This window comes from Neolamprologus brichardi, chromosome 5 (assembly GCF_056152115.1).
Source record: "Neolamprologus brichardi isolate AB-2024 chromosome 5, ASM5615211v1, whole genome shotgun sequence".
NCBI lineage: Eukaryota > Metazoa > Chordata > Actinopteri > Cichliformes > Cichlidae > Neolamprologus > Neolamprologus brichardi.
Genome location: NC_142108.1, coordinates 13,029,329 through 13,055,561, shown reverse-complemented (window position 1 = coordinate 13,055,561; position 26,233 = coordinate 13,029,329). Strand labels below are relative to the sequence as shown.

At 39.2% G+C, this 26,233-nt stretch overlaps 1 protein-coding gene across 2 annotated transcripts; it reads left to right on the top strand.

The window, feature by feature from the left end:
- Positions 1-1,560: 1,560 nt before the first annotated feature.
- Positions 1,561-25,807, top strand: gdf11 (growth differentiation factor 11). 2 transcript variants are annotated; one of them, XM_006784337.3, is made up of 3 exons: positions 1,561-2,487; positions 14,739-15,112; positions 21,692-25,807. In XM_006784337.3, exons 1-3 carry the CDS (start codon positions 2,073-2,075, stop codon positions 22,067-22,069), a joined length of 1,167 nt encoding a protein of 388 aa, XP_006784400.1. In that variant the 5' UTR covers positions 1,561-2,072; the 3' UTR covers positions 22,070-25,807. The 2 variants fall into 2 exon arrangements, with proteins under 2 accessions (XP_006784400.1, XP_035760907.1); XM_035905014.2 differs by having other exon boundaries at positions 21,689-25,807.
- The last annotated feature ends 426 nt before the right edge of the window (positions 25,808-26,233 follow it).

Below are 26,233 nucleotides of genomic sequence, written 5' to 3'. Positions count from 1 at the left end.
TGTATATATCATGTAGAAACCTCATTGATCATTTTACATTTATCATTTTAAAGTTTTACAAAACCTTTCTGAGCTTCAGTGTTTGTATGTGGGTTTAGTATGTTAAGGCTCTGAGTAGATGTTAGATCAGCAAATCTGATCATGCAAATGATTCACACTTTATCTGCATACATGAACAGAAAAACATGCAAACGTGCAGAGGACAGATGAGTGGCAACTGCAGTAGAATGAACACGAGTCTCTCATCACTTCAGGACTCATTTGTTTTTGACTTTTGATCCAGTTTGCTAATGATTTATCTTAACGGATCAACCGTTAAATTATTTTTCTGAAAGAAAGAGAATAACTAAAAGAGTTGAGCACATACCACCAGACATATTACCAATGCTTTCATGTCTGATGTCTCCAAGACTGTTGTAAAGGGACGCTTTGATACTTTGGTACTTTAAAAATTTGTGAGATGACCAAGTAATGCATTCATTGCAATGAATTTCATTCGTTGTATTGGAGGTGCAATGGAGAATCCTCAGTTCTTTAGTAGTGGCTGAAATGTACCTAACCAATAGGATTCCTGCTTTAGAGTGCAGCTCCTGAAGGTGAATTTTACAAAACACAGCCTCCAATGAACAGAGAGGCTCGCAGCTTTGAGACGAGACCTGCAGTCGCAACTTTGTTTTTCTCCAGCAGATGTCGGTGTGGTCGCACAGGCTGCTCATCGCTCAAAGAGGTGGTGCTGCAAAACTTTTAGCCTATTTTGGAAGAAAAAACAATTAACTTACCCCCCTCCAGTGATATACATATGAAAATATGTATATGAGCGTGGTTCTTGGGCACCATTTAGATAACATCCTCACATGTTTATATATCGTTGGATGATGTTTCAGGAAAGACTGAAATTCCACAGCTCACTATAATTGCATGCGTCACTTGCTCATTAGTTCATATACTGATTGGTACAAATGGCATTCACACGGGTCTGTGTATACTAATGAGTCCATCTACGTTATAATTGAGAGCTTACAGACATGCTGCTGCTTAATGGCTCAAAAGTCTCCGAGGTGTAGGGTTATTAAACATAATCTATTAAAATCATGATCAGCCTTTATGAATGCACCCTTGTACACGTGGAGCTATTATTTTTCAAGGAAACCGTGAGTGTGTTCTTTCTTATTGGTTTCAATGAAAACTTTCACATTCATTTTGAAGAGCCTTACAAGAATATATCTAAATAATCTGCATAATACCATCTGGTCTACTTACATGATAAATTCTTATCTTCGAGATACCAGTTTAATTACACCATAAATGCTATGTGCATGCTTCAAGATTGGCTGTGGTAAATTTGCGAGAAAGCCATTTAGCTTTTTTGTTTTTGGTTTTTATTTTTAAATTGGCACCATTGAACACTTAACCTATTTAAAAAAACAAAAACAAAAACATGCGTAGTGAGCAGTTTGCCATCATCCTAATAACCTAATTGGGCTATAGGTTATCTCTAATGGGAGACATTGTTTGTGCACTGTAAAAACATTTATACTCTCTTAACGGTGCGCACACCCTCCCTTCCTCTGTCCCTCTTGACTTGGTGACAGACCTAAAAGCCTTTTGTTGCAATCTTAGCCAATGGAGGCGGATTACGACATCGGGCAGCTGAGATATATAAAGAGCGCCTTTTTGACCGTACTTGCACATTTTTCAGTGACACCTCTGCACACACTCACACCTCAGTGGACTAAAATTGTACAGAAATCAACAATTAGCTTATACTGCACGTGAGCAGGCTATGCATTCACCAGGCATTTAACTTTCAATCAAAGGAGCTTGTACCGACACCCTCTGCGCGCACTTTTTTTGTTAAAAGAAGAAAAAAAGAAAAAGAAAGAATATTACAAAAAGAGAAACTTCGGGGTGATCGTATTGGATTAGATGCATGTCACTTATTCTTTGCCGTTTGTAGGCTAAGACGAGGAGCGGCGCAGATTCGAGAGACGGGATCTAACGGAATAAAGTGCGTAAAAAACAAGCTAAGGAAGGGGAGGAAAAGTTGCGTTTTCTGTTGTCCACGCATCGTCATGCCGAGGTACAACTTCTTACTGTGCTTGATGGTGCTCATCTCCTTGGGACAGTCGGGGAGCGATGAGCCCAATCTGCTGCTGCCTCCTGCCAGCGAGACGCCCACGGATGCCGGGCTATCTCTGCTGGACGAGGACGCCGGTTCTCACGAGTGTTCCGCTTGTGTTTGGAGGGAGCAAAGCAAAGTGCTGAGACTGGAGACCATCAAGTCCCAGATCCTGAGCAAATTGCGTCTGAAGCAGGCGCCCAACATCAGCCGGGAGGTGGTCAATCAGCTGCTGCCCAAGGCGCCCCCGCTCCAGCAGCTTCTGGACCATCACGACTTCCAGGGAGATGCTTCGTCCCAGGATGAGTTTATGGAGGAGGATGAGTATCACGCCACCACGGAGTCCGTGATTACTATGGCCTCTGAGCGTGAGTAATAGTTTACAACCTAACAATGATATTGTCTCCAAATGCGTCATGCGCGTAATTGCGGAGCAGGATAGGTTCAAGTGGCTCAGGCCTGCTGCGGGGACAGTCAGTGACCTAACCTACTCTTAGTGATTGAGATTAAAGGAAACTAACTGGTAAAATTAGACAGCTGTCAAAAAGAGGGGATAATGTGTGAAACTGATAAATCAATAACTGGTAGCACAAAGAACCTCATCACTCTGAACGGACAGCGCCAATATGGCTTGATTGACTTTTGTCTTCATGACGATGATGATGATGATGATGATGAAGCTGAGTGTTTAATATTTAGCTGCTGGACTCCTAGCTGTCACGTTTAAACTCTCCATTTCTCCCATAACGTTTTAAGAAGACGAGGCATGGCAGAGCCGTTTGAATGTCAAGTGCATTATTAATGATAATGCAGCATTTGGCTGGCAGTTGCATCACTTTATCCTTTAATGTCTTCCTTTGCATAAAGGCCTTAAATTCTGGAGTTATCACATCTCGAGGCCCTCTAACAATTTGCTCGCCCTCCCATTGTTTCCCATAAATCCACAGATAAACCACAGGCAGGCCCCCTCTGAGACATTTTATAAAATTACTTTTGAACCCTGGCAGCTGTGCTCTATCGCTCTTTTATAGGAGGCTCTACCGGTTCCCCTGCTGTTCATCGCAGTGAGAAAAAGTGTGTCCAAAAAGCTGCTATTGTTCGCCTCATGCAGCGGCCCCCCTCGGCCGCACTTGCCTTTTAAATGCGAAGTTTATAGGCGCAGCTCGTTTTTTTTTTTCACCAAGAGTACACAAAGACAGAGAATCACTTAGGGTCGAGGGGAGTGTGTGACCTTTTCGTGGTGAAGCGCCGGGTTCAACAACATTTACACACGTAATATATTCTGCACAAGGCGGATGAAACACTCTGCAAATAATCCTTTTTTTTCACTCCCTGGTTGAACAAAGACCTATATATGTGTGTGTGTGTTTACTGCCACTCACCTGTAATGGAAAGCACCACCTGTCTTTGTCATTATAAAAACAAAAAAACATTAACTCAAATGTCAGCTATTGAATTGCTCTATTTCAATGCAAGTTAGAGGAGGCCATATGTGCTGTTTAGTTCTCACATTATTCACATTATTTTGAACCTCAGACATCCTTCAAGTTTTCTGTTTGCGTTGATTGTTGTAACTCATAAAAAGGATATCAGTGCACAGATGATGTCTTACCGCAGGTGAAAGATTTGATTTGATTTCAAACTGCTTAATATAAGCAACAGTTCATAAATACGTGAGTGTGGCCTTTGTTTTCCCTTTTGTTACCTGCTCACAAACACATGTAGAGTGTATTTGGTTTGTTATTGTTACCTCTCTGATTGGCTGATTAAGAAATCTCACATTCGACTGCATTGCTGACACACTCAGTGTTCGTTCTGGGAAACACAGTGACTTCAAATTATATTTTTACCCCCGGTTTCCATCCTCTGCACTACCTCACACGCATACATATTCTCTTTCTAATGCGCGCGCGCACACACACACACACACACACACACACACACACACACACAGTGCAAAGGGATTTGATATCTCATCAAGCCAGAAAAAGGCATTGTGTGAGCTTATTGCGCATTTCTGACGGCCCCACAGCGAAGCTAATGATTGACATTACTGCTGAATCTGTCATGTTAGGGAGCAGCACTTTCTCTCTCATCTGTTTGCCTCATCTCTTTACGTCAGCTACTGTTTTTTTTATCATCAGCTCAGTCTCTCTCTCTCTCTCTGTATTCCCCCTCATGCCCGCCTCCACCTTCTTCCCTGTTAGCCCCCTCTCTCCTTCCTCTTTTTTCCCCCCCGGTACTCATGGAAGAATTGAGAGAATGAGCGCATCTCCTTTGCCTGTGGCGCCTTAGTGATCCCACAGGATTAAAAGTGCCCTTTTCTGTCTCTCTGATAGAAGGAAGACTTCAAACACTATTCCCTGTGCACCTCGAACCCAATCACCCTTTCACGGTCGTGCACACTGCCTTTGATTAGGCCACGGGGGTTCACACAGTACATACTGAACTGGACCTGTGCCAGAGTTGCTTCTTAGTATTCACTCAAGGTACGTGGGTGCCGCAGTGGGGGTTGAGAGGGTCCATGCTTCCTGGTCTGTAATTACTATGAAATTTCATGGAAAAGTACATCTATTTATATCATAGTGCGGCACTTTATGTACTGAAACATCTCCCCTCTGTACAGCGTGCTGTTTAGGTAAACCGTTCCGCTTGTTTCCCTCACAGAAAAAGTGACTCGGCTTTGATCAGCGTGTCAGAGAATTTTTATTAACAAATGCATGCATGTGTATCTACGTGTGAGCTGCTCTATTTGTGTTCCTATTTGTTGATTTATGTGTCTAATTGTGTGTATTTTGGGGCTTGGTTTGTTTTGCCCGAGGTGGGGTGAGGATTTGACCCCACTAGTCTCTCATTTGTCACCTGTCCAAAAAACCTTCAGTCCAGACCTTCCTCCGCCACCGGCAACCTCTTTCTTTTTTTTCTCCCCTTTTCTTCTTCTGTATGCCTTAATGCTAATTTGCCACACTTTATGACTTCTGCCAGCCAGTAGAAAACACCAGAAGAAGCATTACAGTAATTGCTCAGACAGTTACTGCACTTCATTTACTGCAATAGACTTAAAGGCCACAAGAAAGTTATTGTACTGCTAGTCATTCTTTAGATTTAGTGAATGTCTTTTCTTTGCTGCAAAGAGTCTTTTTTTCAGCTTATGGATATATTAGTGTGTCCAAAATGTGAGAAATGACTGGCAGTTTGCAGCAAAACACTTAAACCATTAGTGGGACGAGTACTTAAGGTTTAGAAGAACTCAAGACCACCACATTGAATGCATCCTTAAATAGCACTTTCACTTTTAAACTATTTTATCCCCACATTTTGTTCAGTAAATAGTAGAGGCCTACATTATGCCATTTTATACTGGCATCATTATGTAATCCTATTCAGGTGAACTACATTCAGCCAGCATGAGCATCGGTTTACACAACTCTCGATTAAAGAGAGACATCCACACGCATGTCGAGGTATGCATGTGCCATTTTCCACATGTGCACGCTTGTGTAGACACACAGGGTGCCCACACACACCTACTCACACAGTCACACACACACTCCAGAGAAAAGTTCTCCTATTGACAAAAAGGGTCACAGAGTTCACAGCTATGTGATATATTGGAAGAGGAGACTATTAACCTCATCAGGTCTCTTTCTTTGGCAGCAAAGACGAACCGGTAGTAACTTGAACACTTATCCCCCCACCACACACACACACACACACACACACACACACACACACACACACACACACACACACACACACACACACACACACACACACAAACAAGTCTTTTATAGTGTTGACCCTATAAAAGGGTCATTTCCTGAAGGTGCAGGAACCATAAAAATTAAGAGGGAGAGCGCTAAAAGGACAGAGCACCAGCAGCCGGACTGTCTTCAACTCACTGGTCAGTGTTTGCTGGAAGTTGATGACTATGTGAGGTTTTTATAGATATAGTCTCAGTTTGACGATGACACCTGTTCTCCTTGTGTAGTTGCTGGCATCAGTTCAGGGAAAGATAAACTTTGGTGTTTGAATTGTTTGGGCGCTGAGGCATGAGCGGTTTGTTTAAGAAGGAGTAAAAACTTAAGACACGTCCGTACGACTGTAGAAATTGCACAACGTACCGTCAACTTTATGGCTAATAAAATTTCAAAGGGACCAAAGTCTATTAATACGGGAACAAAATTTCCCCAGGACCTCAGGAATCTCACTCCTTCCACCCTCCTTTCTCTATTCCCACGCTCCTGTGTACCAGTCCCTGCAGCTGGCTTTTTCCCCCTGGCATTTGGAAATATACCACCTTCATCAATAATACAAGAAGAATGGATGTAAGACCACATTAATCCATGTTTGAAGACACTACTGCACATAAATATTTCCTCCTGCTGCTTTTTCAGCTGGTGTGTGTATCGCTGCTGAGTTCCTTGTTGCTTCTTTAAAGAGTTTCAGAGAGGGAGCTGGAGATAGGTGCACCGTGGCTCATGCTGTGGCTCTGGTGGGGAGGTGGAGGGAAGAAGAGAGCAAGTCCACAGGGAGCAACAAGCAGCCCAATCCTATCCTAAAGGGACAGAAATAATGGAAGGGTTTTATAGGTACAATTAAAAAGACCTGAAACAGATGTTACGTTCCACTAATAAACGAAATAATTACTTTGGACCAGTAATTAAGGCCTATATAGGGACGCAAGGGAGGAGGAGGAAAAGGGGAGTGAAAAGATAAAACGGAGATCATTGAGGGGATTATTGTTGATGAATGTGTTCAGGCTCTGTGTGGTGATGTGTGAGGAGGTGCTGAGGATCAGTTTATGGAAGAGTCCATTAAATCTAAGGCATTTAAGCAAACGAAATGCTGCGTGGGCGCAACGTTGGATCCCACGAGGGAGCCAGTATGTTGGAAAGAGGCACAATTAACAGTGGATTACCTCATTATTATCTACATGAAAATTTAATCAGCCTCTTTTCTGCGGCAAAAGAGAGCAGCTTCGTACCGTGTTTATCACCTGTGGTTGTATTTCTCCTCACCATACCCACATCACCCGGGGACATTCATTATGGAAGTTGTGAAAATGCATGGTTTGAGTAATTTCTTTAGGGACGAGGGCCAAGTTTGATTTATATAATATACAGCAGAAATGGATAAAGAGAAGCTCATAAAGGGAACTATGGCCATATTATGTTGATTATAACTGAGGAAAAGAGGGGAAAAGCTTCCTCAAGGGAGGTTTGGCACAATCTGGCCACACTGACTTTGCCTTTTAGAGAAAACTCTTGGCTCAGGCTCTGACAGATTTGGGTGGCCTCAGGGATTTTTCTCAGTAGCTTAGTGAGTTCGAACTTGCAGGCAGAAGTGTTTGCATTTTGTTTAAACAGTTGACATAAATGTGTAAGGGGAAGCAGCTAAGGAGGGATGAGTTTTAAGAACAAAGGTGATTCATATTTCAAGCTGCCGGAGCTGCTGATCGGTCAGTGCGTGTTTGATTGTGTAACATATTTATATGAAACATTTGATTTCAATTCTAAAAGACTTCACATAGTTTTTAAAAATTCACAAGACACTTAGTGTAGAAATTCAAAAGAGGTCAGTGAGAGTTTGCTTGTGTAATAGCTGCTAAAAGTTTGAATGGCTTTGTCTGTGCATTCACATAAGATAAAAGATAAATGAGGATGTCGTCTGCATAATTATGAAACGTGATTTCATTATTTCAGCAGGCATCTAAAGTGACATAATAAATCTGAGCCAATGGCTGAAAATTTGATGAATTTTCACCTCGATTCCTTGCAGCAGTAGCCCTGGCTTTGTTATGTAATCCAGCAACAATTACATGTTGTTGGTTGAAGGGTGGGAAGCTGCTGACAGATTGTAACTTGTAGCTATTTATTTTTATTTTTGTTAACTGTTAAACATTGCCAACCAAAGAAAAAATTGGAAGCAACACAAAATGTTTCATAATTTGTTTTGGGTGAATGATTAAGATTATTGTAAATGGAGATTAAAACTGGTGTTGTTGGGTTTGAATGGTGGATGTACTGGTGCATAGTGATGTACTGTAGATCTCAGGGCTTCAGGGCTTGAACTGGCATGTAAGAGTCCAGTTCACCCCACTGGACGGCTTTGGAAAGTATGAACGTTTCTGAGAAATCAGTCATTAATATTATTTTAAAAATTCATTATAATATTATTATTGTTCATAGGTATTTCTTTCTGCTATAGTATTAGTATAGTATATATTCGCTATAATCTTTAAATAACAATATGTAATGATTGTAGATTAAATGATTGCACAAAAACTGAGAGATGTGCATCATTTGTTTTCTAAACAGCAAAAATTATATTTTCCGTTATTAACAGAGTGGGGCAAAGTGTGTGTTTTCATTTGTGCTCATGTTTTCAGGTTTGCTTTGCTTTTAAATATCATCTATGGCTCAGGTGAACATTTTCAGAATCCACATTTTCTGAGGACGGTTTTTCAAATATAAACATACATTTTGATGCAGTGGTTTAATTTCCCATCAAACTGAGCTGTAAGTGCATCACAAACTGATGCTACGTCTCGTTTTCTCACAGCATGTCAGGTGCATTGGAATGAAAAGAGTAACATTGACAATAACTACGAATAATGTATTTGTCTACTATCAGAAAAATAATCTCTAATATCTAAGCTAATATCTGTATTTTGCAGGCTTTGCAGTGGAAGATTTCTGGTGTCTGTTTGTAGTCTGCTTGTAGTCCAAAGAGTGTTGACCAATCAAATTTGAGCAGATTTGGCAAACAGTCTGCATGACAGAAATATACGTGCCAAAATAAAATCTCAGTCAGATGAAAAGATCATTTTTAGTGGCTTTCTAAAATTTTCACCTCAAACACTAAGTGTTAGACCACCTGTGCACCTTCCTGTCCAAGTCAAGAAATATATAGAGCACTAAAGTAGGCCTCTAACTGTGAAGAGTTTAACACCAAATGCATAACCTACTAATGTATGGTTCTCGTTTTATGCCTGTTTTTGTCAGAGAGAAAGCACCACCTATTACATGAAGTAGCCTGGTCTAGACAAGCCAAACCAAGCTTAGAGCTGGACCTGGTTCCAGCTCTGGTTTCATGGATCTGCATTAGTGTCATTCTCTGTTTTGTTTTTCTTTCCAGCAACTTTCTGTGTCACGGTTATTTCTAGCTATCCAGATATATGGGGCAATTTGGAAAAGTTTTATGCAATGGTTTTAAAAATGAAAAATATTGCTACACTTAATTTCATTGAGAAGCAACAACCAGAATACGCTAGGCTGTAGTTATACTATGGCTGTAGCATGTGGTATCACTTGTAGCAGGGAGATTTAGACAATAAATCCTAAAAAAAAAAAAAAAAATCTCTAAGTACTTCACAGGTGATTTTATCCTTTCCGCTCCATCGTGTAGTTCAGTGATACATCCCTGCTGAAGAACTCTTAAACAGTAATCTTAAACAAGAAATTTCAGATTGTTTTGAGATAATAATGTCCGTAAACCTGATGAATATCCACCTGACTGACATATTTTTGGGGTAGCTGCAGTGAAAGGTTTGAGCCGAAGCACACTCTCAACATCTCAGTGTTTTGTTTTGTTTTATGTGAATAATGTGAAACATTAATAAGCAGGAAGTTAAAGGTCTAAAATAGCGCTGTGTGAGTACTTGTGATTGGTAGTTTTTTAAAAAAAAAAGGTTGGCTAAAGTTTCACAGAAAAGTTTTTTGTTTGGTTTTGTTTTTTGCTCTTTGGGTCATTTTAGCTCAATTAGGAAAATTTGCTCTGAATTTCCTTGGAAGTTAAATGTGTTGTTATATAGAAATGATAACAACACATTGGGGGAATTTAATACCTGTAAATTCATTTATTTTTATTATTTTATGGCTCTGTGTCTATTAAACTAAATAATCATCTGATATTTTAGTGTTCATTCTCACTTAAGTCTGATAGCAATTTTTAAAAAATGCCTTTGAGTCAATTAAAGCCCTCTACTTGCTTGTGTAACGCATGAGAAAAGTTTTGCATTTAACAAAGCAGAACATTGTCCTGTGGCTTTAATGTCCTGCATGTATGTGTGGCTGCACACAAACACAAGCAGTGAGAACCGGGCGTGCTCCGTGCTGTCCAGCTGTCCACTTTATTGCTGTTCTCAATGCACACTCGCTCTCCCCATCCTTCTGCCCAGCAGCCGCTCCCCTTCGCTACAAACATGTGAAACTCAAAAAAAAACAATGAGTTTTACTGTGTTTGCTGAGGGCAGTTGGTTTGGAGCTGGTGTATGTTGTGCATTTATGTGTGGCTGCGTGTTTCCATGTGTGTGTGTTCACTGAGCTAGAACAGGGTGCATTAGGAGGTGTCTTTTGTTGCTCCTGGGGGGCTACTGTGCTCAGTCCTAATAGGAGTCTTGTGCCTGCCGTTGTCCCCGGGAAGGGCTTCTGAATGAGGGGGTCTAACTTTACACACATACACACACACAAGTACGCACACACATCCTCCATCCTCAGCTCGAGCTCGGCCTCCCCCACCACCCTCTCCTTTCCCCTGGGACTGGCCGAGAAACAAAGAGGGAGCGGGGCTGGGGTGGGATGGGATGTTTGAGGGGGTGCACTGTGGCCCCTGTCTTATTAGAAGGGTCGTGAACGTGTCACGATGATTAATATGCCGAGGTGCGCAGGGATACCCTAGAGTCACATTTATTCAACACGAAGGCTCCCAAACACACACTCACTACAAAATGGCACATTTGCATTTCCCATTAAGAAAAGAAAATATAGATATATATGCAAATGAAACTCCTATCTAGGGTCATACTATTATGCATTATCCATGTGGACATTAACAATAGGTGACCATTTCTCTCACCACCACATCTGAGCCGTGTACTTCCACCTGATTGGTGTAATCTGCTGCACAGCTAGGTGTCATTGCAATTTCCAATGCAAGTTAGGAAAGGATATAAACAGTTTATGAACTTTGGTCAAACTATGTGGTTATTCACTATTAAAAGAGTTGTTTCTTTGCTTTATTTGACAAGGAACATTTTTGACAGATTTAAAAAAATAAATTTAAGATATATAACAGATAAGTTCACATTGAGGCATACTGTGTATGTGACTGAGTGGACAGGTTGCCACAACAAAACAGTAGAAACCTTTGTAAAAGTCTTCTTGTTTTATCTGTTTCCTGTCACACTCCAGTATATATATATATATATATATATATATATATATATATATATATATATATATGTGTGTGTGTGTGTGTGTGTGTGTGTGTGTGTGTGTATGTATAAAATCTATTGTTCTAGGTGCATTCCTTGGTCTCATATTACTTATTCATTGTATAACTACACCCTAACTTTCCCTCTCCATCTGTTTTCAACAGCTTACCCGGCTCAGTTCTCATCCCTCCCTCAGGAACGTCGCTGTGTTCACTTATTAAAAGCATTTAAATGGGCGAGGACTGTATTAAAACTGACAGATGGCATGCTGAATAAACCCTTATATTCTATAAGGCTCCTCTTACATGCATGTATAGGAGGCTAGCCATGGAACACAGGTACCCAGGGAGTCCACCAGATGTTTGATAGGCTCACCTGCAGGCCCGCTGCGTGTTGGCAGTAAAATCCATGCGCTACATATGCTGCAATTATACCACAGGGAAATAAAGTGCTATAATAATGAAGCAGGCAGGAAACACGAGGAGGAAAATCAAACAAACCTGGTTTCCTTTGCAAAAACACAGTCTCTTTCTTTCCGTCTTTAATTTGGATTTCAGTTTGAGTAAAATGAGATGAGTGCTCTTACTGTAAAGTAATTAGTTTCTACTTTTCATCTTCAGTTTAGCTGACGAGAGAGGTGTTTGTGCTCCAGTAGGTGGTGCTGGACGCATAATCAGACTTCTTATCTTGACTTCATTATTGAAGTCAGTGTTAAAACACAGAGCTTATACCTGTTTAAATTGCGCAGGAAATTAAGCCATAAAAACAGTCTCGCCATAAAATTATAAGCTTTTCAACAGCGGTTACTTCAGGTGGAAGGATTAAATGTCCCACCGCTTTTTTTCTGGATCTTTACAAGCTAGACCTGCTCGTTTTGCACACGTGGAACACTCTGGCAAGGCGTGGGGTGTAATTAAGCTGCAGGCATTCATCCTCCATGGTTTTCCTCTGACTTGTGCACTAACAGGATCCATAAAGGCACAAATTGATTTCACCTATCAATGCAGTCATTGTTTAACATGACGTAGCTCATATGTTGTGCATGTGTGTTTAATAACCGGGGTCCTCGCTGGATCACGGCGTGCAGGCCCTGCTTCTCGGATTACTCTGCTTGAGAAACTGACCATTTCATCCCCTCAGCATTTGTTGGATTTTTTTTTTTCTCACAAAGGCGATGAAATGTGTTTGCAAAGGAAGTGCTGGTGTATTCGCGTCCTCATCTGCAGTGATTCAAAACAACAAAAAGTATTAATCACAAGCAAATTTGCAGAATAATTCATTACCAGTTTTGTGCTGATGAGCAAACACAACACCACCCACGTTAATTGCTGTGACCCCAGCAACCCCCCAAAAGGAACATTGTTTGTCCAGCGTGAGACACTGTATAATTTACACTCACTAATGACTTGGAAATACAGGCTGAAGGACCACGTCTGTCCCTAACTTGGCCCTTATTCAATGCTTGCCTTGGACTCTTCTAATGGACAGTCCATTTGTACCTCAGTGAATTCTTATCCCTCAATGCATGCCCATAATTAAATTGCAGTGTCCTCTCCTGGTTTGATAAACAATTCACTATTGGCTGCAGAATTTCCACCCTAATCAAAACAACAACAAAGTGATTCAGCGTTGTTATGTGTGCGCCTGAGGTTTCCAACGATTCTCTGGTGAAAAGGCGTGACGTGAAGAAAGACATATTACTATTACCAAAGGGTTGACCTTGACCTTCAAACTCAATCTGGCTGTTAGAGCTGCCCCTCCCCAGCACCCCTGAGATGTAAAGAGGCTGACAGGTTTGACCCCTGATCCCATTTCTTAACTAGGCTGAGGTTCTAAATAACCTTTTGACCCAGGAAGCAGGTTGCCCGAGCAACCTCAGATTTAGCAATGATTGACAAGTTGATACAGTTTTTTTTTTCTTTTTTAAAAAGATGGACAACTGCAACTCCTAAAAGTGCAGAATCTGTAGTTTTAATTTGTCCGATTTGCTCGGAGATAACGGACAGTTTAAATATTCTATTGTACTCTCGGCACATTATTATGCCAAATAAATACAGAATAAATTTCCCTTAGTAAATGAATGCTTTACATGGAAATGAATGAACGAATTCAATGGATGGACGCGTCATTATATCAGATGGAGGTCTATGTAAATGACCATGTGCAGATCTGACATGTGGTGCAAATCACCAAAACACCAGAGCCCGCCCGAGATCATGACAGGAATAAATCTGGCTCTTTAAGGGGACGCCTTGTGTTCTGTGACATAACCCTTAATCCAGACCCCAAATACATTTGTAAGAAAGGGACCCGCTAGGGGGAAAAAAGAAACCTTGAAATGTTTTTAGTTTTGCTAGTTAAATGCAGGGGTAGGCCATTTCATTATGAGTGACCCAGGGGAATCTAAGGTTACCATCTGTCCACTGGCCACCATTACAGATTCTTGTTTTAATATGCAAATGTATCTGTTTTCCAACCTTAATGTAATCACACATGTAACTGAATAGATAACTGACAGCCTTCAAGCAGACAGGCTGAGGATGGCTGTCAGTTTACTACAGACATGCTGCTTTTATTAAAATGAATGTTAGGGGGGTTTTGTTTTGTTTTTTAACATTGTCATGCTGTAAAATGAACACCAGGTATCTCCCTCGGTTTAGATCACACTGTTTCTGTAAATTATGGGCACTTTTCCAGGTGTTTACAATCTAACATAGTAACTATAGTTTTCCCCAAAGAACATACAAACTATTACATCTAGAATAAGAAGTATCCTTTCAAGAGTGCAACCCTTTTTAACTAATTCAGTGCTTCTGTTTATTTGTGCCATGCAGGCCTATCACAGTCGTTGGCTTTATGATCCATTACAAAGCATGAAGTAGTGCATATGTGCTTTCTAATGCCTTCATAATGCACTGTTTCTTTTTATATTAGAGAGGAGAAAATCCCACTTTTACTGAAGCTTCTGTTTTCCTCTGAGTATTCATGAAAGCTGTTCTGAAACAGTAGAGAAAGAAAGCTGCAGAGTGATGCTGCAGATTCTCCTAATTAATTAATTCTTTGTTATCTTCTAAAGACCTCACATGACTCAGTTGGAGGGATGCCTTTTGTTTATTAGCAGCATATGAACAGAGCGTGCTGGGTTGTCCTTTTGATGATGATGGCGATTTTGCATTTGTACATCCAAAACACTGACCATTAAATTGCTACTACTTAATTCATTTATTTGTCTGTTGTTTTAGAAAAGATAATGATGAAAAAAAAAACATGCGATTAGAGGTGGAAAACCAGAATAAATATGAGTACTTTTTTGCATTTAGATTAAAATACAAACACTCTTAATGCTGGTGAAACAACTGTCCACGTGTGCTTCTATAAATCTGACTCTCCTCTGTTTCACAGCGGAGCCTCTGGTGCAGGTGAATGGAAAGCCCAGCTGCTGCTTCTTCAAGTTCAGCCCCAAACTGATGTTCACCAAGGTGCTGAAGGCCCAGCTGTGGGTGTATCTGCGACCGTTGCAGCAGACCTCCACCGTCTACCTGCAGATCCTGCGACTAAAGCCAGTCACAGAGCAGGGCAGCCGCCACATACGCATCCGCTCCCTGAAGATAGAGCTCAACTCCAGGGTCGGCCACTGGCAAAGTATTGACTTTAAGCACGTGCTGCAGAACTGGTTCAAACAGCCCCACACTAACTGGGGGATCGACATCAACGCCTTTGACGAGAGCGGCAATGACCTGGCAGTTACCTCACTGCGACCTGGGGAGGAGGGACTGGTAAGGACCCTCAGACCTGTCCCTGGGATGGGGAGGGAAATCACTTTGTGCACATGCAAATTCAGATTTTATTCAAAGAAGGCAATTAGAAGATCATATTATTAGTCGATAAGTTGGTATTAATAATCAAACAAAAAAGTGAAAGAAAAAGCTGGAAGGCAGTAATCCTGTGCATCATTTCTGTCTCTCCACATATTTTTACTTCTACAATAAACTCTTTGAAGCACGTAGAGTAAAATTTATACACAAAATATAGCAGTCGCTAGTGAGGAGCCACTACAGCTATACTGTGTTTTTTAATGATCCCCTTCCAGGTTTTACATATATTGTAATATTGTTTCCTAATATCAGATTAACATCAAGTACAACATCAGGATAAACATCCTGAGCAGACTGTAAAATAAAATAAAATAAAATAAAATAAAATAAAAAACATGTGGTATCACAGAGACAAAAAAATGACAAGCATATTTTAAAATATACAATAATGAGATAGGAAGAAAACACAGGGGTGTCTAAGCAAGTACTGTATAATGCTAAAATCTAGAAAAACTGGGCTGACGACAGTGAGACAGTGATAGGTAATTATATTTTGTAACTTTATTAATAGTAAAGCCTGATTTTAATAGGCTCTAAAACTCTAGAACAACTAAACAGCAACCTGAGCTCAAACATTACAGTACAACTAAAGCTCAGCATTACTTTAATGAAAGAAACACCAAAACATGCGGCAAAAACTTTAAGCAGCAAAACACAAATAAATCCAAAATGCCAAAAAAAACCCAAAACAACACAAAACTACCGGACCTTGGATATACCTCCTTACATTAAGAAATATCTGCAACCGCTCTGCAGCGGGTAGAACGGTTTTTGGTTGTTGTTTTTTTGTAAACCTGCATTAATTTTAAATCAAACAGAAAATCCTCGCCATGCAGTCATAACATCGCAGTGAACTGCTGAAGGCCTTTGATGCTTTACTCCTGAGTTCCCATACATATTTTCTGTATGATTTCAAACTGTATCGAAATCATATCTATACTGGTAAATCTGGGTTCTGAAAACAGCCATGACCACTCGAACACAGCTGTTTCAGATCGGCCGTCAGCATTATGGATATCAATAAACTCTAATGACGTCTAATGATACGCAAAATACTTTTCAGAAAATCTGATTTTTATTCCTTTAGTTTTAGGTAGAAATCTTTCCTTTTTCACTTTCTTAAAGATAACAATGCCAGTTAAAGGACTACTCCATTTAAAAATGATCCTGCTAGGATGAAAACATGTTTATTTGCAATGGTTCACCTTGGGGAAAATGTGAAAACTTTAAGTAATTAAGACAAATTTTTACCCAGTGTTCCTTTGAATACTTGGGATTTTTTTCTACACTGCAAGTATGCTTCACTTTTTTCAATGCTAAACCTCTGATGTAATGGATGGAGCTGCTTCAACCTTAAACCTCAAAGGAAAACTCATGAACCATTAGTCTAGTTAGCAATCCCAGAGTTACTGCAACTGACAGTTACAACATCCCTGTTGGATTATGTAGGCCACTTATCCTGGTTAAGCAACACCAAATATTTACCAAGTGATTATTTGGGTCAGCTCTTCACAACACGTATCAGGGGTCAGCTCTGGTGTCTTGGACAATAAATCGCTGCCTTCTGAGCACACAGCAGTGTGCTATATTATTCTTGGTAACCCAAGAAAAAGGAAAAGATCAAAAAGACATGCAAGTGTGCAAAAATTAAACAAAACACAACAAGAAAGACATGAAAGAGTCAAACTCTGCTTCTTCCTGATCCTCTGGGTCTTTTTTCTACAACAAAAGCCCTAAAGGCCAGGCTGACATGGTCTCACCCCAACAGCCTTTCAGCTTATTTCCTCTTTTCAGTGTGCTCGAGCCCAGCTGGAATCACTGTGAGGAGAAGAAGGCTTTGTAAAACAAACATGATGGAGTAAAATATTTGATGTGCTCGCCTCTGCCCAAAGGTCAAGGTTATGGTAGCCTGCAGATGACCTCTTGGGTCATGAATCAAACCAAGCGTACAGAGTCAGCTATCGATGTTTGAATAGACCAGTTTCTCTCAAAGCCCATGGAGTCAGTGCTCAAATGGAAAGTTGTGTTTCCTATTCAAAGCTGACAAATTAATTCATACATTTTAGTTAATTATAAAATGACTATTGAATTTAATTCTTTTTCTTTTCTTTTTTTACTTACAAGTGTGGTTTCTTTGTATTCTTTGTACTCAAAGTTCAGTAGAAAAAGAGTTAGGGGCTGAAAATGCTTGCCGTGTGAGCGAAGTGCTATGAAATCCATTATGTTTCGTTAAAGTGGATCAAAGTCTTTGTAGAGAAAATATATTTGCTCTTACATTATTTAGAGGTATCAGAGATTTCTACTTTCCCATCAGATCCTTTGCACACAGATGTCCAGATCACCACATGAATATTAATGATGGAGTTATAAACCATATGTCACAGCATTGTAAATGTTTCATTTACGATAGAGTCAAGAGCCCATATGGTTTGTTAGATGAATTGAGCACCTGACATGGCACAAAGCTTACAGAATCTGCAACTGTGGTACAGGGACTTGAATAAATACTACTTGAATGCTATTTGTACAATTACTAGACTTTTATTTCAGATATCAATTGCTTATTTTAGCACAGATGTTACTAGTAACAATCATTAAAGTGCCTCAGTAAGACAGTATGACATTTTGACAATTGACAGTAAGTCATCACTGTATGTATACAGTACTCATCTTTATCAAGGATTTTATGATATATCTGTTATTTATTCTGTGATATTTAGGCTACATTTGTAACTCTTTTAATGCTCATCATGCTGCTATAACAAAGTGCAAATACTTCGTTACTGTGCTTAAGTAGAATTTTGGGGTATCTGTGCTTTACTTGTGTAGATATTTTTACTATTACTCCGTACATTTTCAAACAAGTATCTGTACTTTTACTCCTTACATTTGCAAAACAGACTCATTACTTTTGCTTTTGACAGATTTGAGGGAAATTATTATTTCATGTCACTGCGAGCCTTAGAACATCAAACCAATTTGAGCCTTAACAGTAACACATGAAAAGCAGTCCTGTTAGTCTATTAATCACTAGAGGATGTCGCATAAAAAGAGACAAAAGAGGTAAAACCATGTGTTATAATCAGGGGTTAAACTGTTTGTGTCCAGTTTGTCCAGCTGCTGTATTTTGCAGGGAGAGAAAAAAAAGAGCTAACTTCACTCAGAGATGAAGAAAGAGAGGTTATATTTAAAAGTAAGGACTGCTCGGTGGTTGTCCTAGTGTTTTTAAAATAGGTGTTGGGTCTGCACATGTGTCATTATGTTTTTTCAAATTGTGAGACCTGCTGCAATGCAGACTAACTGTGTCATTTAAAGGTTGCATGAAAAAAATCAGCAGTTTACTGCAGGATAAACAGATTAGTTTGCTGTACTCTGGTGGGTTCAAAGTAAAGAACAGTGTGTGTAACTGGTGCACAGTGGCTGTGGTGCTCATTGTCAGCGTTAGGTTACATCAAGTGTAGCAGAGATGAATTTGACATTAAGCTGATGATGTTAAGATCCATAAAGACAAACAGTGTACTGTCATTGTAGAGGATGGAAATAAGCCAGGACAACTCATGAATCATCTGCTTACATCTGGTTCAATTCAGTTGTGTAAATCCACAAGAAGCAGTAAAACTCAGAGCAGTAGCAGACAAGATCAGCTGAAAACAGTCTGTACATTAAGAAAATCTAATAGAGCTCTCAATAGAAATGATTGAGAGTCATGAGTCCCCTTCCCGATGGTGAGCCATTAGAACTGATTTTAGGGTTCCTCCACATGCTGAATCACACTTTAACCTCTTCCTTACTCATTTTCATTTTAGTACTGATAGTCTGTACTTCTACTTAAGTACAAAATGTCTGTACTTTTGCCACCTCTGCAAATAACTACTACTATTCAGTACTTAACTCACTGAATCCATTTTGTGGTGGATTGAGTTGGTGTGATTATTGGTGTCTTTATTTAAAATGCACTGACTGCCCCCTCCCGTGCATGAGGTGAGATGCTTGCGAAGGTTTTGGACATATATATTGTGCAGGTAAAGATAATAATATTCATTCAACATTTACAGACATGTATGAAATCTTGGCCATAGCTTACAAATCTGAAGCTGCACTCTCTCTAAAGGGCAGCAGGAGGCGACACCTTAGGTTGAAAAATGCATCAGTTGAACCAGTGATGAGATTCTGATCTCAGTCAGTGGCTTTAAATCTTATTTGTAATATAGATGTTTTAGATTATAAATCCTTTTAGAGTGAAACAGAAGATTAAGCAAGTAAGGGTGGGCCGATTCTCTGCCTGCAGCACCCTGCCTGTCTATGTCAGACTCTTTATTTGTTCTCAGTTCAAGATAATAAAGAAATAGTTCAGGATTTTAGAAAATAAGTTCTTTTTTATTACCAAAGTTTGATTATAATATTTACAGTATTGAGAATATGAAGCTGCTGCAGTTTAGCCTAGTGCAAAGATTGGAAGAAGGGAGAAACGGTTAGTCAGGCTTGTTCCAGAAACAGACGTCCAAGGATGCTGATTAAAACACTGCTTTGTTGTTTAATTTTGTTTAATTCCCACAAATAAATAGAGGAAATAAACTAGAACAGAAGTAAACTGTTTCATCACAAATAGCAGACAGGCGTAACGACTTCCCAAAGTGTGGTTTTCTTTGTGTGGTTGAATATGCACTGCACAAAAATGACGTGTGGATGGATAAAATGTTCTAATCAGAGCTGAAGAAAGAAAGATTTGGTTGATTGTAAGAATCCAGTTGATGAATGGTGCAATTCCTGTGAATAAATTATTATGCTAACCTTTAATTAGCTCCATTCACTTCACTTCAGTTTTTGTTTATATAGCACCGCATCACAAAAAATGTTCCCTCAAGGCGCTATAAGACAAAAGTCCCGCAATAATACATAGAAAATCCCAACAATCAGATAACTGCCTATGAGCAAACACTTGATAACAGTGAGAAAGAAAAACTTGGTCTTAACAGGACGAAACCTCCAGCAAAACCGGGCTCAGGGAGGGGGAGCCATCTGGTGCAACTGTTTGGGGGTGTGGGTAGAAAGACAGGACAAAAGATATACACAGTAGAGAGCTGGAGTTTGAAATTATTACTAATGATTACATTATTAAATTCAGAGTGTAGAAGAAATGCTCCGTGCATTATGTGGAACTAAGGGAGAATTTTTTTAATCATTTTTATCAGAATGTAAAAGCAGGAAATTAGAGGTCATCCAGGTCTATATGTCTTTAAGACATGTCTGTAGTTTAACTAATTGGTGTATGTCATCTGCCTTCATGTATAGATAAAGCTGGGTGTCATCTGCATAGCATTAAAAATGTATACTATATCTTCTAACAATACTGCCCAAGAGAAGTATATATAATGCAAAAACATTCTCCATTCACATGAAAAAAATTAAAATAAAAAAAAAAAATAGATATGATTCATTTAGAAGTATACTGGAAATATCAGTTATCATTGCTGTATGGTAATAGGTTATAAGAGTTGGTTGCTGTCCAGCTAGACTGACTGAGATGAGTTAAAACAGTTAATAGCACTAACCCCCAGTCACACAGGGCTAGAGTTGGTTTTACAGTACCTGCAACCACCAGTTGCGAAGGTAAAATGAGCATTCTCCAACCAATTGTGAATTGTTGCTGGCAGTTGATGGCTAAAGCCACAATCATCAACTTTTTCTTTGAAGGCAAAACTTCTTTATTTCTGATAGTGTCACACTTTTTACGATTTCACAAGAAGTTGTACAGTAGCTGGACAGTTTTTGTAAGCCCTTCACTTCCATTCAAAGTATGATGGCAACTATATGCTAGCTATCAAAGCAATCACAGCGAACCTTTTGTCAACACCAATGACTGGTGGTTTCCATGGACGATTCTCTGTTCCTGATTGACTGGTGCTCTATTCATTTTACCCTACATTATCACATATCCAACATGGTTGACAAGGTAATGTGGTTTTTACTTGCAACAGCGAAAACCACACGGAAATGTCAGTATGGGCCCGCTTCTTGTCATTCTGCATATCTATTGGTTACACAAATCTACATTACAAGGTGAAGCTTGACCTTAGCTGGCATATTGTGTTCTGCTTTTTTCAACACTGGCAAACCATCGCTTCTAGGGTTCTTGCATTCTATGTGAAAGGCCTTATGGATCATCAACCATCTGTCATCTTGAAATCTGACAAATCCAAGTCTGCTTTACCAGTGTCTAGTGGTTAGTATGCCCTGTTACTGGAACATTTTATTTCCTTGACTCATTATACCACCAAAATGTAAGAGTTTAAAAGAAACACATATGATACACACTAAATTCTCAGACCAAAATGTTGAAAATAACTGATGTTATCTAAATGTTTGCATTAGCCAATTGTCAGTGTATTGTATTTTCCTTTGCTGTCATGTCTCTGCTGTTGTTCTCTTATAACCACCTCTTTCTTTTTGTCCTGCCCCTCCTCCCCCTGATTCCAGCAGCCGTTTCTGGAGGTGAAGGTTCTTGAGACAACCAAACGTTCTCGGAGAAACCTCGGCCTGGACTGCGATGAGCACTCCACTGAGTCTCGCTGCTGTCGCTACCCTCTAACTGTGGACTTTGAGGCGTTCGGCTGGGATTGGATCATTGCCCCTAAACGCTACAAAGCGAACTACTGCTCTGGCCAGTGCGAGTACATGTTCATGCAGAAATACCCGCACACCCACCTGGTGCAGCATGCAAACCCGCGAGGCTCCGCAGGGCCCTGCTGCACCCCAACCAAGATGTCTCCCATTAACATGCTCTACTTCAATGACAAGCAGCAGATCATTCACGGCAAGATTCCAGGGATGGTGGTGGATCGATGTGGCTGCTCTTAGGCTGCTGGAGGAAGCACATTTGTGTAAAGCCCACATTAAACCACCTGAAACCCTTTTTGAGCTCTCCCCTGGCACCAGAACCCACTCCTCGGCACCAGATTTCACTTCTGCTCAGCCACAAAAGCATTCCACTGGGTTTCCATTTGTCCAGTAATTAAACTGATTCTAACTGTACAAAAAAGTTATGAATGAAATAAGAATCAAAACAGAACTGAGTGATGGAAATACCATACATTATGAATGATTTAAAGAGGCTGTACTTGTGGAGCAGCTTTCGAAAGTGGTAAATGAGGCGCTATAGGATATATGTTAGTTTTGTGGGTTTTTAAAATATTTTTTTAACGACATCTTTGTGAAATATCCAGGTTAGTGGATTGAATCGACAGGAGACAGGAGTATTTACACTTTTAAGAGCAATTCCAGTTTTGAGGTGAGTTCGCAAATACTTCATTCCACAAATACGTTTACTTCCAGTGTGATAAAAATGTTCTCAAAGGGGCATTATCAAAATTATTTTGCAATCCATCACTTTAACAAAAGCTCAGAAACAAAAACAAACACGATGTGAATAGGTTTAACTTCTGGACGTACCATTAGATGAAATCCAAAATCTTCCTAAGAATATTAGAGATATCCAAAAAAGAGAGAAAAAAACTAACAAACAAAGAAAATAAAACTGCACCCTCTTTTAATGTGTATTACCTGATTTTGACATTTTCAAGTATCTCCAAAATCTCTTCACAGCAACTTTGATTTGTTTTGTTTGTTTGTTTTTAGATTTTTGTAATTAAATATTAAGAAAGGGTTATACAGATGGACATGTTATGTAATATGTAATTTGGCCTCTGTAATGAGAGAGGCTTTCAAATCAAACCCTTAGGATGTGATTCAAGTTCAGCCTTAATTTAAGGGGTTTAACAAAAGTATGGCGTTAACTGTTTAGGAGCTATTTTCATATATAGTTCCCCATTTTCAGTGGTTTAAAATTAACTGCGTAAATTATTATACTTTAAATATAAGAATTGTTTTAATAGTTGAATTTTTGAATTGAACTATTGTTTGAATAGTTGAATACTAAAATGCAGTCTACAGTAAAAGCTACCCTCTACATTTACTTTTGTATTTCACACGAGATGCATGCTCTACTGCAGTGATGGGGAACTCCAGGCCTCAAGAGCTGGTGTCCTACAGGTTTTAGGGCTCACCCTGGGTCAACACACCTGAATCTAATGGTCAGTTCATTAGCAGGCCTCTGGAGAACTTCAAGACATGTTGAGGAGGTAATTTAGCCATTTAAGTTGGATCAAGGACACATCTAAAACCTGCAGTCCGTAAATTGTCCAATTACTTTTGAGCCTTTGAAAGCTATAGAAACTATGGGTATGAGAACTATGATAAAAATTAATGAATTCCTAAACAATTAATTAATATCCTGAACTTCAATCACATTTTGCTTGTTTTATTTAAAATCCACTGCAGTGGTGTAAAGGGGCAAAAATCTAAAAACCATCTTAGTCCAAAAATCTATGGACCTAACTTTACTAGTTCAGCTCCACCTTTAAAGACAGATACATAAACTCAGTATTGCTGTTAACCATTTGGCAAAAAAGAGTTTACCTTGCACACTGAAGTCTAAAGAAAAACTGAAATCCAGATGCACCAAGTTATTCAGTACTGTTTTGGGGAGGAGGAAGAGGGTTGGCTTTGCGGGTTTTTTTGTTTTGTTTTGTTTTTAATTTATCCAACAAAGGAAAATCACGTTCAGCTTTTGCAGTAAATGTTTAAAACAGAGAGTTAAATGCACTGTTTTATAACTTGAAGAGGCTCGGGACTGAATATGTAATAAAAAAAAGTAACAAAACAACAAAATGCATACCCTGAAATAAAAGACTCAATGTTCACTATGTCCTAAGTGAATAATTGAGCTGAAATTAACACAACCCACGATTACAGTTTTATCACTTTAAGTTTACATTTCTTTTTGTGCAGTGTTTGTGGTAGATGCATTACTCCTGACACACCAGTTCATGCTTCTTCATTTTTTTTTTTTTGCTAGTTTCAGAATGGATAAAAATACAAATGCAAAAGTGCAGTAATGTACTAAGACATTTTAGCTTTTATGATTTACAGCAAAGAAAATAAACAAAAAAAAAAGATAATTTAACTCAACCACTGATTTCAGCTTCGAAAACATATTTGACTGCATTTTGAAATGCCCCCATCCACATCATCCTCAACTGTATCATCGCTGTCATAATGGGAAAAAAAAGTATTTGTTAGTGCTTGAACGCAGAGTAGAATTAGTATGCTTGAAGCTTGTCTTTGTCTCCTGGGTATCAAAGCAAAGATATCCTTTTGTTATAAACGAAAGCACTATGCTGTTGGATAAAGGAAGAGCCTTCTGACATTATATATAAATGATATATGTATATATTAAAAAAGAAAGGGGTACAAAAACCTTTTTTGGGGGCACTCTACCTTACCAACAATAAATTTTGCACTATGGGACGTTCATGGCGTGAGGAGGTAAGTGTTGTGTTTTACCAAGCACAAGAGAGCTTGTACAGTATAGGTTAAAAAAAATAAACTATTCAAGCTTCTGGTGATGAACCATAAACTAGCGAGGTTATCACTTCTTTTGGATGCCATCACACTTTCCTGACTTTGTCTGAAGCGGGGGCCTGTCCATACACTCACAGATCTCTATCAAATCTTGAACCTGGATGTACTGTAGCAGCGGCCTGAAAGGCCTCCACGCCCGCTTTGGCTGATAAGTCTTGTGCATAATAAGTGTCTGGATCAATGACTGTAGAATGCTTTAACTGGAAAAGGCCCGCCCATCAACTTTAACCTGTCACCGCATTAGAGAGACTTCATTCTTTTGACGTAAAAAAAAAAAAAAAGAGTCGAGTGTCTTACGTAGAAGTTTTGGGGGGGGGGGATTTTATATTTTTTGGTTTTGTTTGTTTGCTTTTGCCTTTGTGTGTGTTTTAAGTGAAAGCACCCATGTAAGAATGGGAGGAGTACCCAGGGACTGTTAGCCAAAGTAGAGAATGACATGTTGTGTGCTGTAACTTTTGTAATTGCAGGAATATGCTAGAAAATTTCAAAGGGAGGGAAAAAAAAGTTGGTTTAGGGGCAGTGGTTGGGTTAAAAGAAAAAAGAAAAAGCTGGTCCATTTTTATTTATTAATATTAAATACAATGCATTTCAAAGTCTGTCTACCTCACGTTAGCCTAAAAATTTGCTATCAGTTTATCAGAAACTTTTACTCATAAGAACATCCCCACCCCCACCCCAACCTTCCAAAAACAGATGAAAACCACAGGGTCTCCTTGCTCTCAGGTTCAGATTGAGTTATTGACAGAGTGACTGATGGTACCAGTTCTGGTAACGCGTGGTCAAAATATTAACTATGGTTAACGCTGTTGAGAAGTTACATTTTGAATTTTAGTCTTTGTATACTGGTATATGTAAGAGGGGTTTTTTTTCCATATAATTATATGAGAGTAAGAAATGTAAATACCAACCCAAATGTTGACATTTATGATGTTTTGGACAGGTTCACCGCTTCTAATGTTTTTCTCTCTTTCCCTCTTCATTCCTCTGTTCTTTGTGTAGTTAAAGAAAAAGAAAAATCACCCCACGTTTGTAGTTCTATGGTTGTGCATATGAGTAACTGTTCAATTATTTTTGCCTTTTGTTGTTTATTTACTGTCATTTTTCTTTTGTACAATAAATCATTTATTTAGCTTATGCTGCTTTTGTTGTTCTTATGCTTTGCATCTGCGCAAATGGGAAACTTCGGACCACGCAGAATAAAATGAACTAGTTCGCAATCAAAGTCCACACTTTAAAATACAGAACCAAGTTCACAAACCAAAAACGAATTAGTCCACCTGCATGTTTTAGCTATTCTTTTTCAAAAGAACCTCAACCTGCCATCCTAAATACTCAATTTTCTCTTCAAAAATGAAATAAATTACTGTTTACTACTATAGAATCACAGAAAGATAAATGCAAACAAATGTACAAAACACAGTCTTTCAATTTTACATTTTTATGTATCAGGACATAATAATAATCCAGCCCTTAGCAGGTCTTACAATTATGTAAATACACTGCAGTAAGAAAGATAATTCAAAAGTGGAAAACATTCAGTTT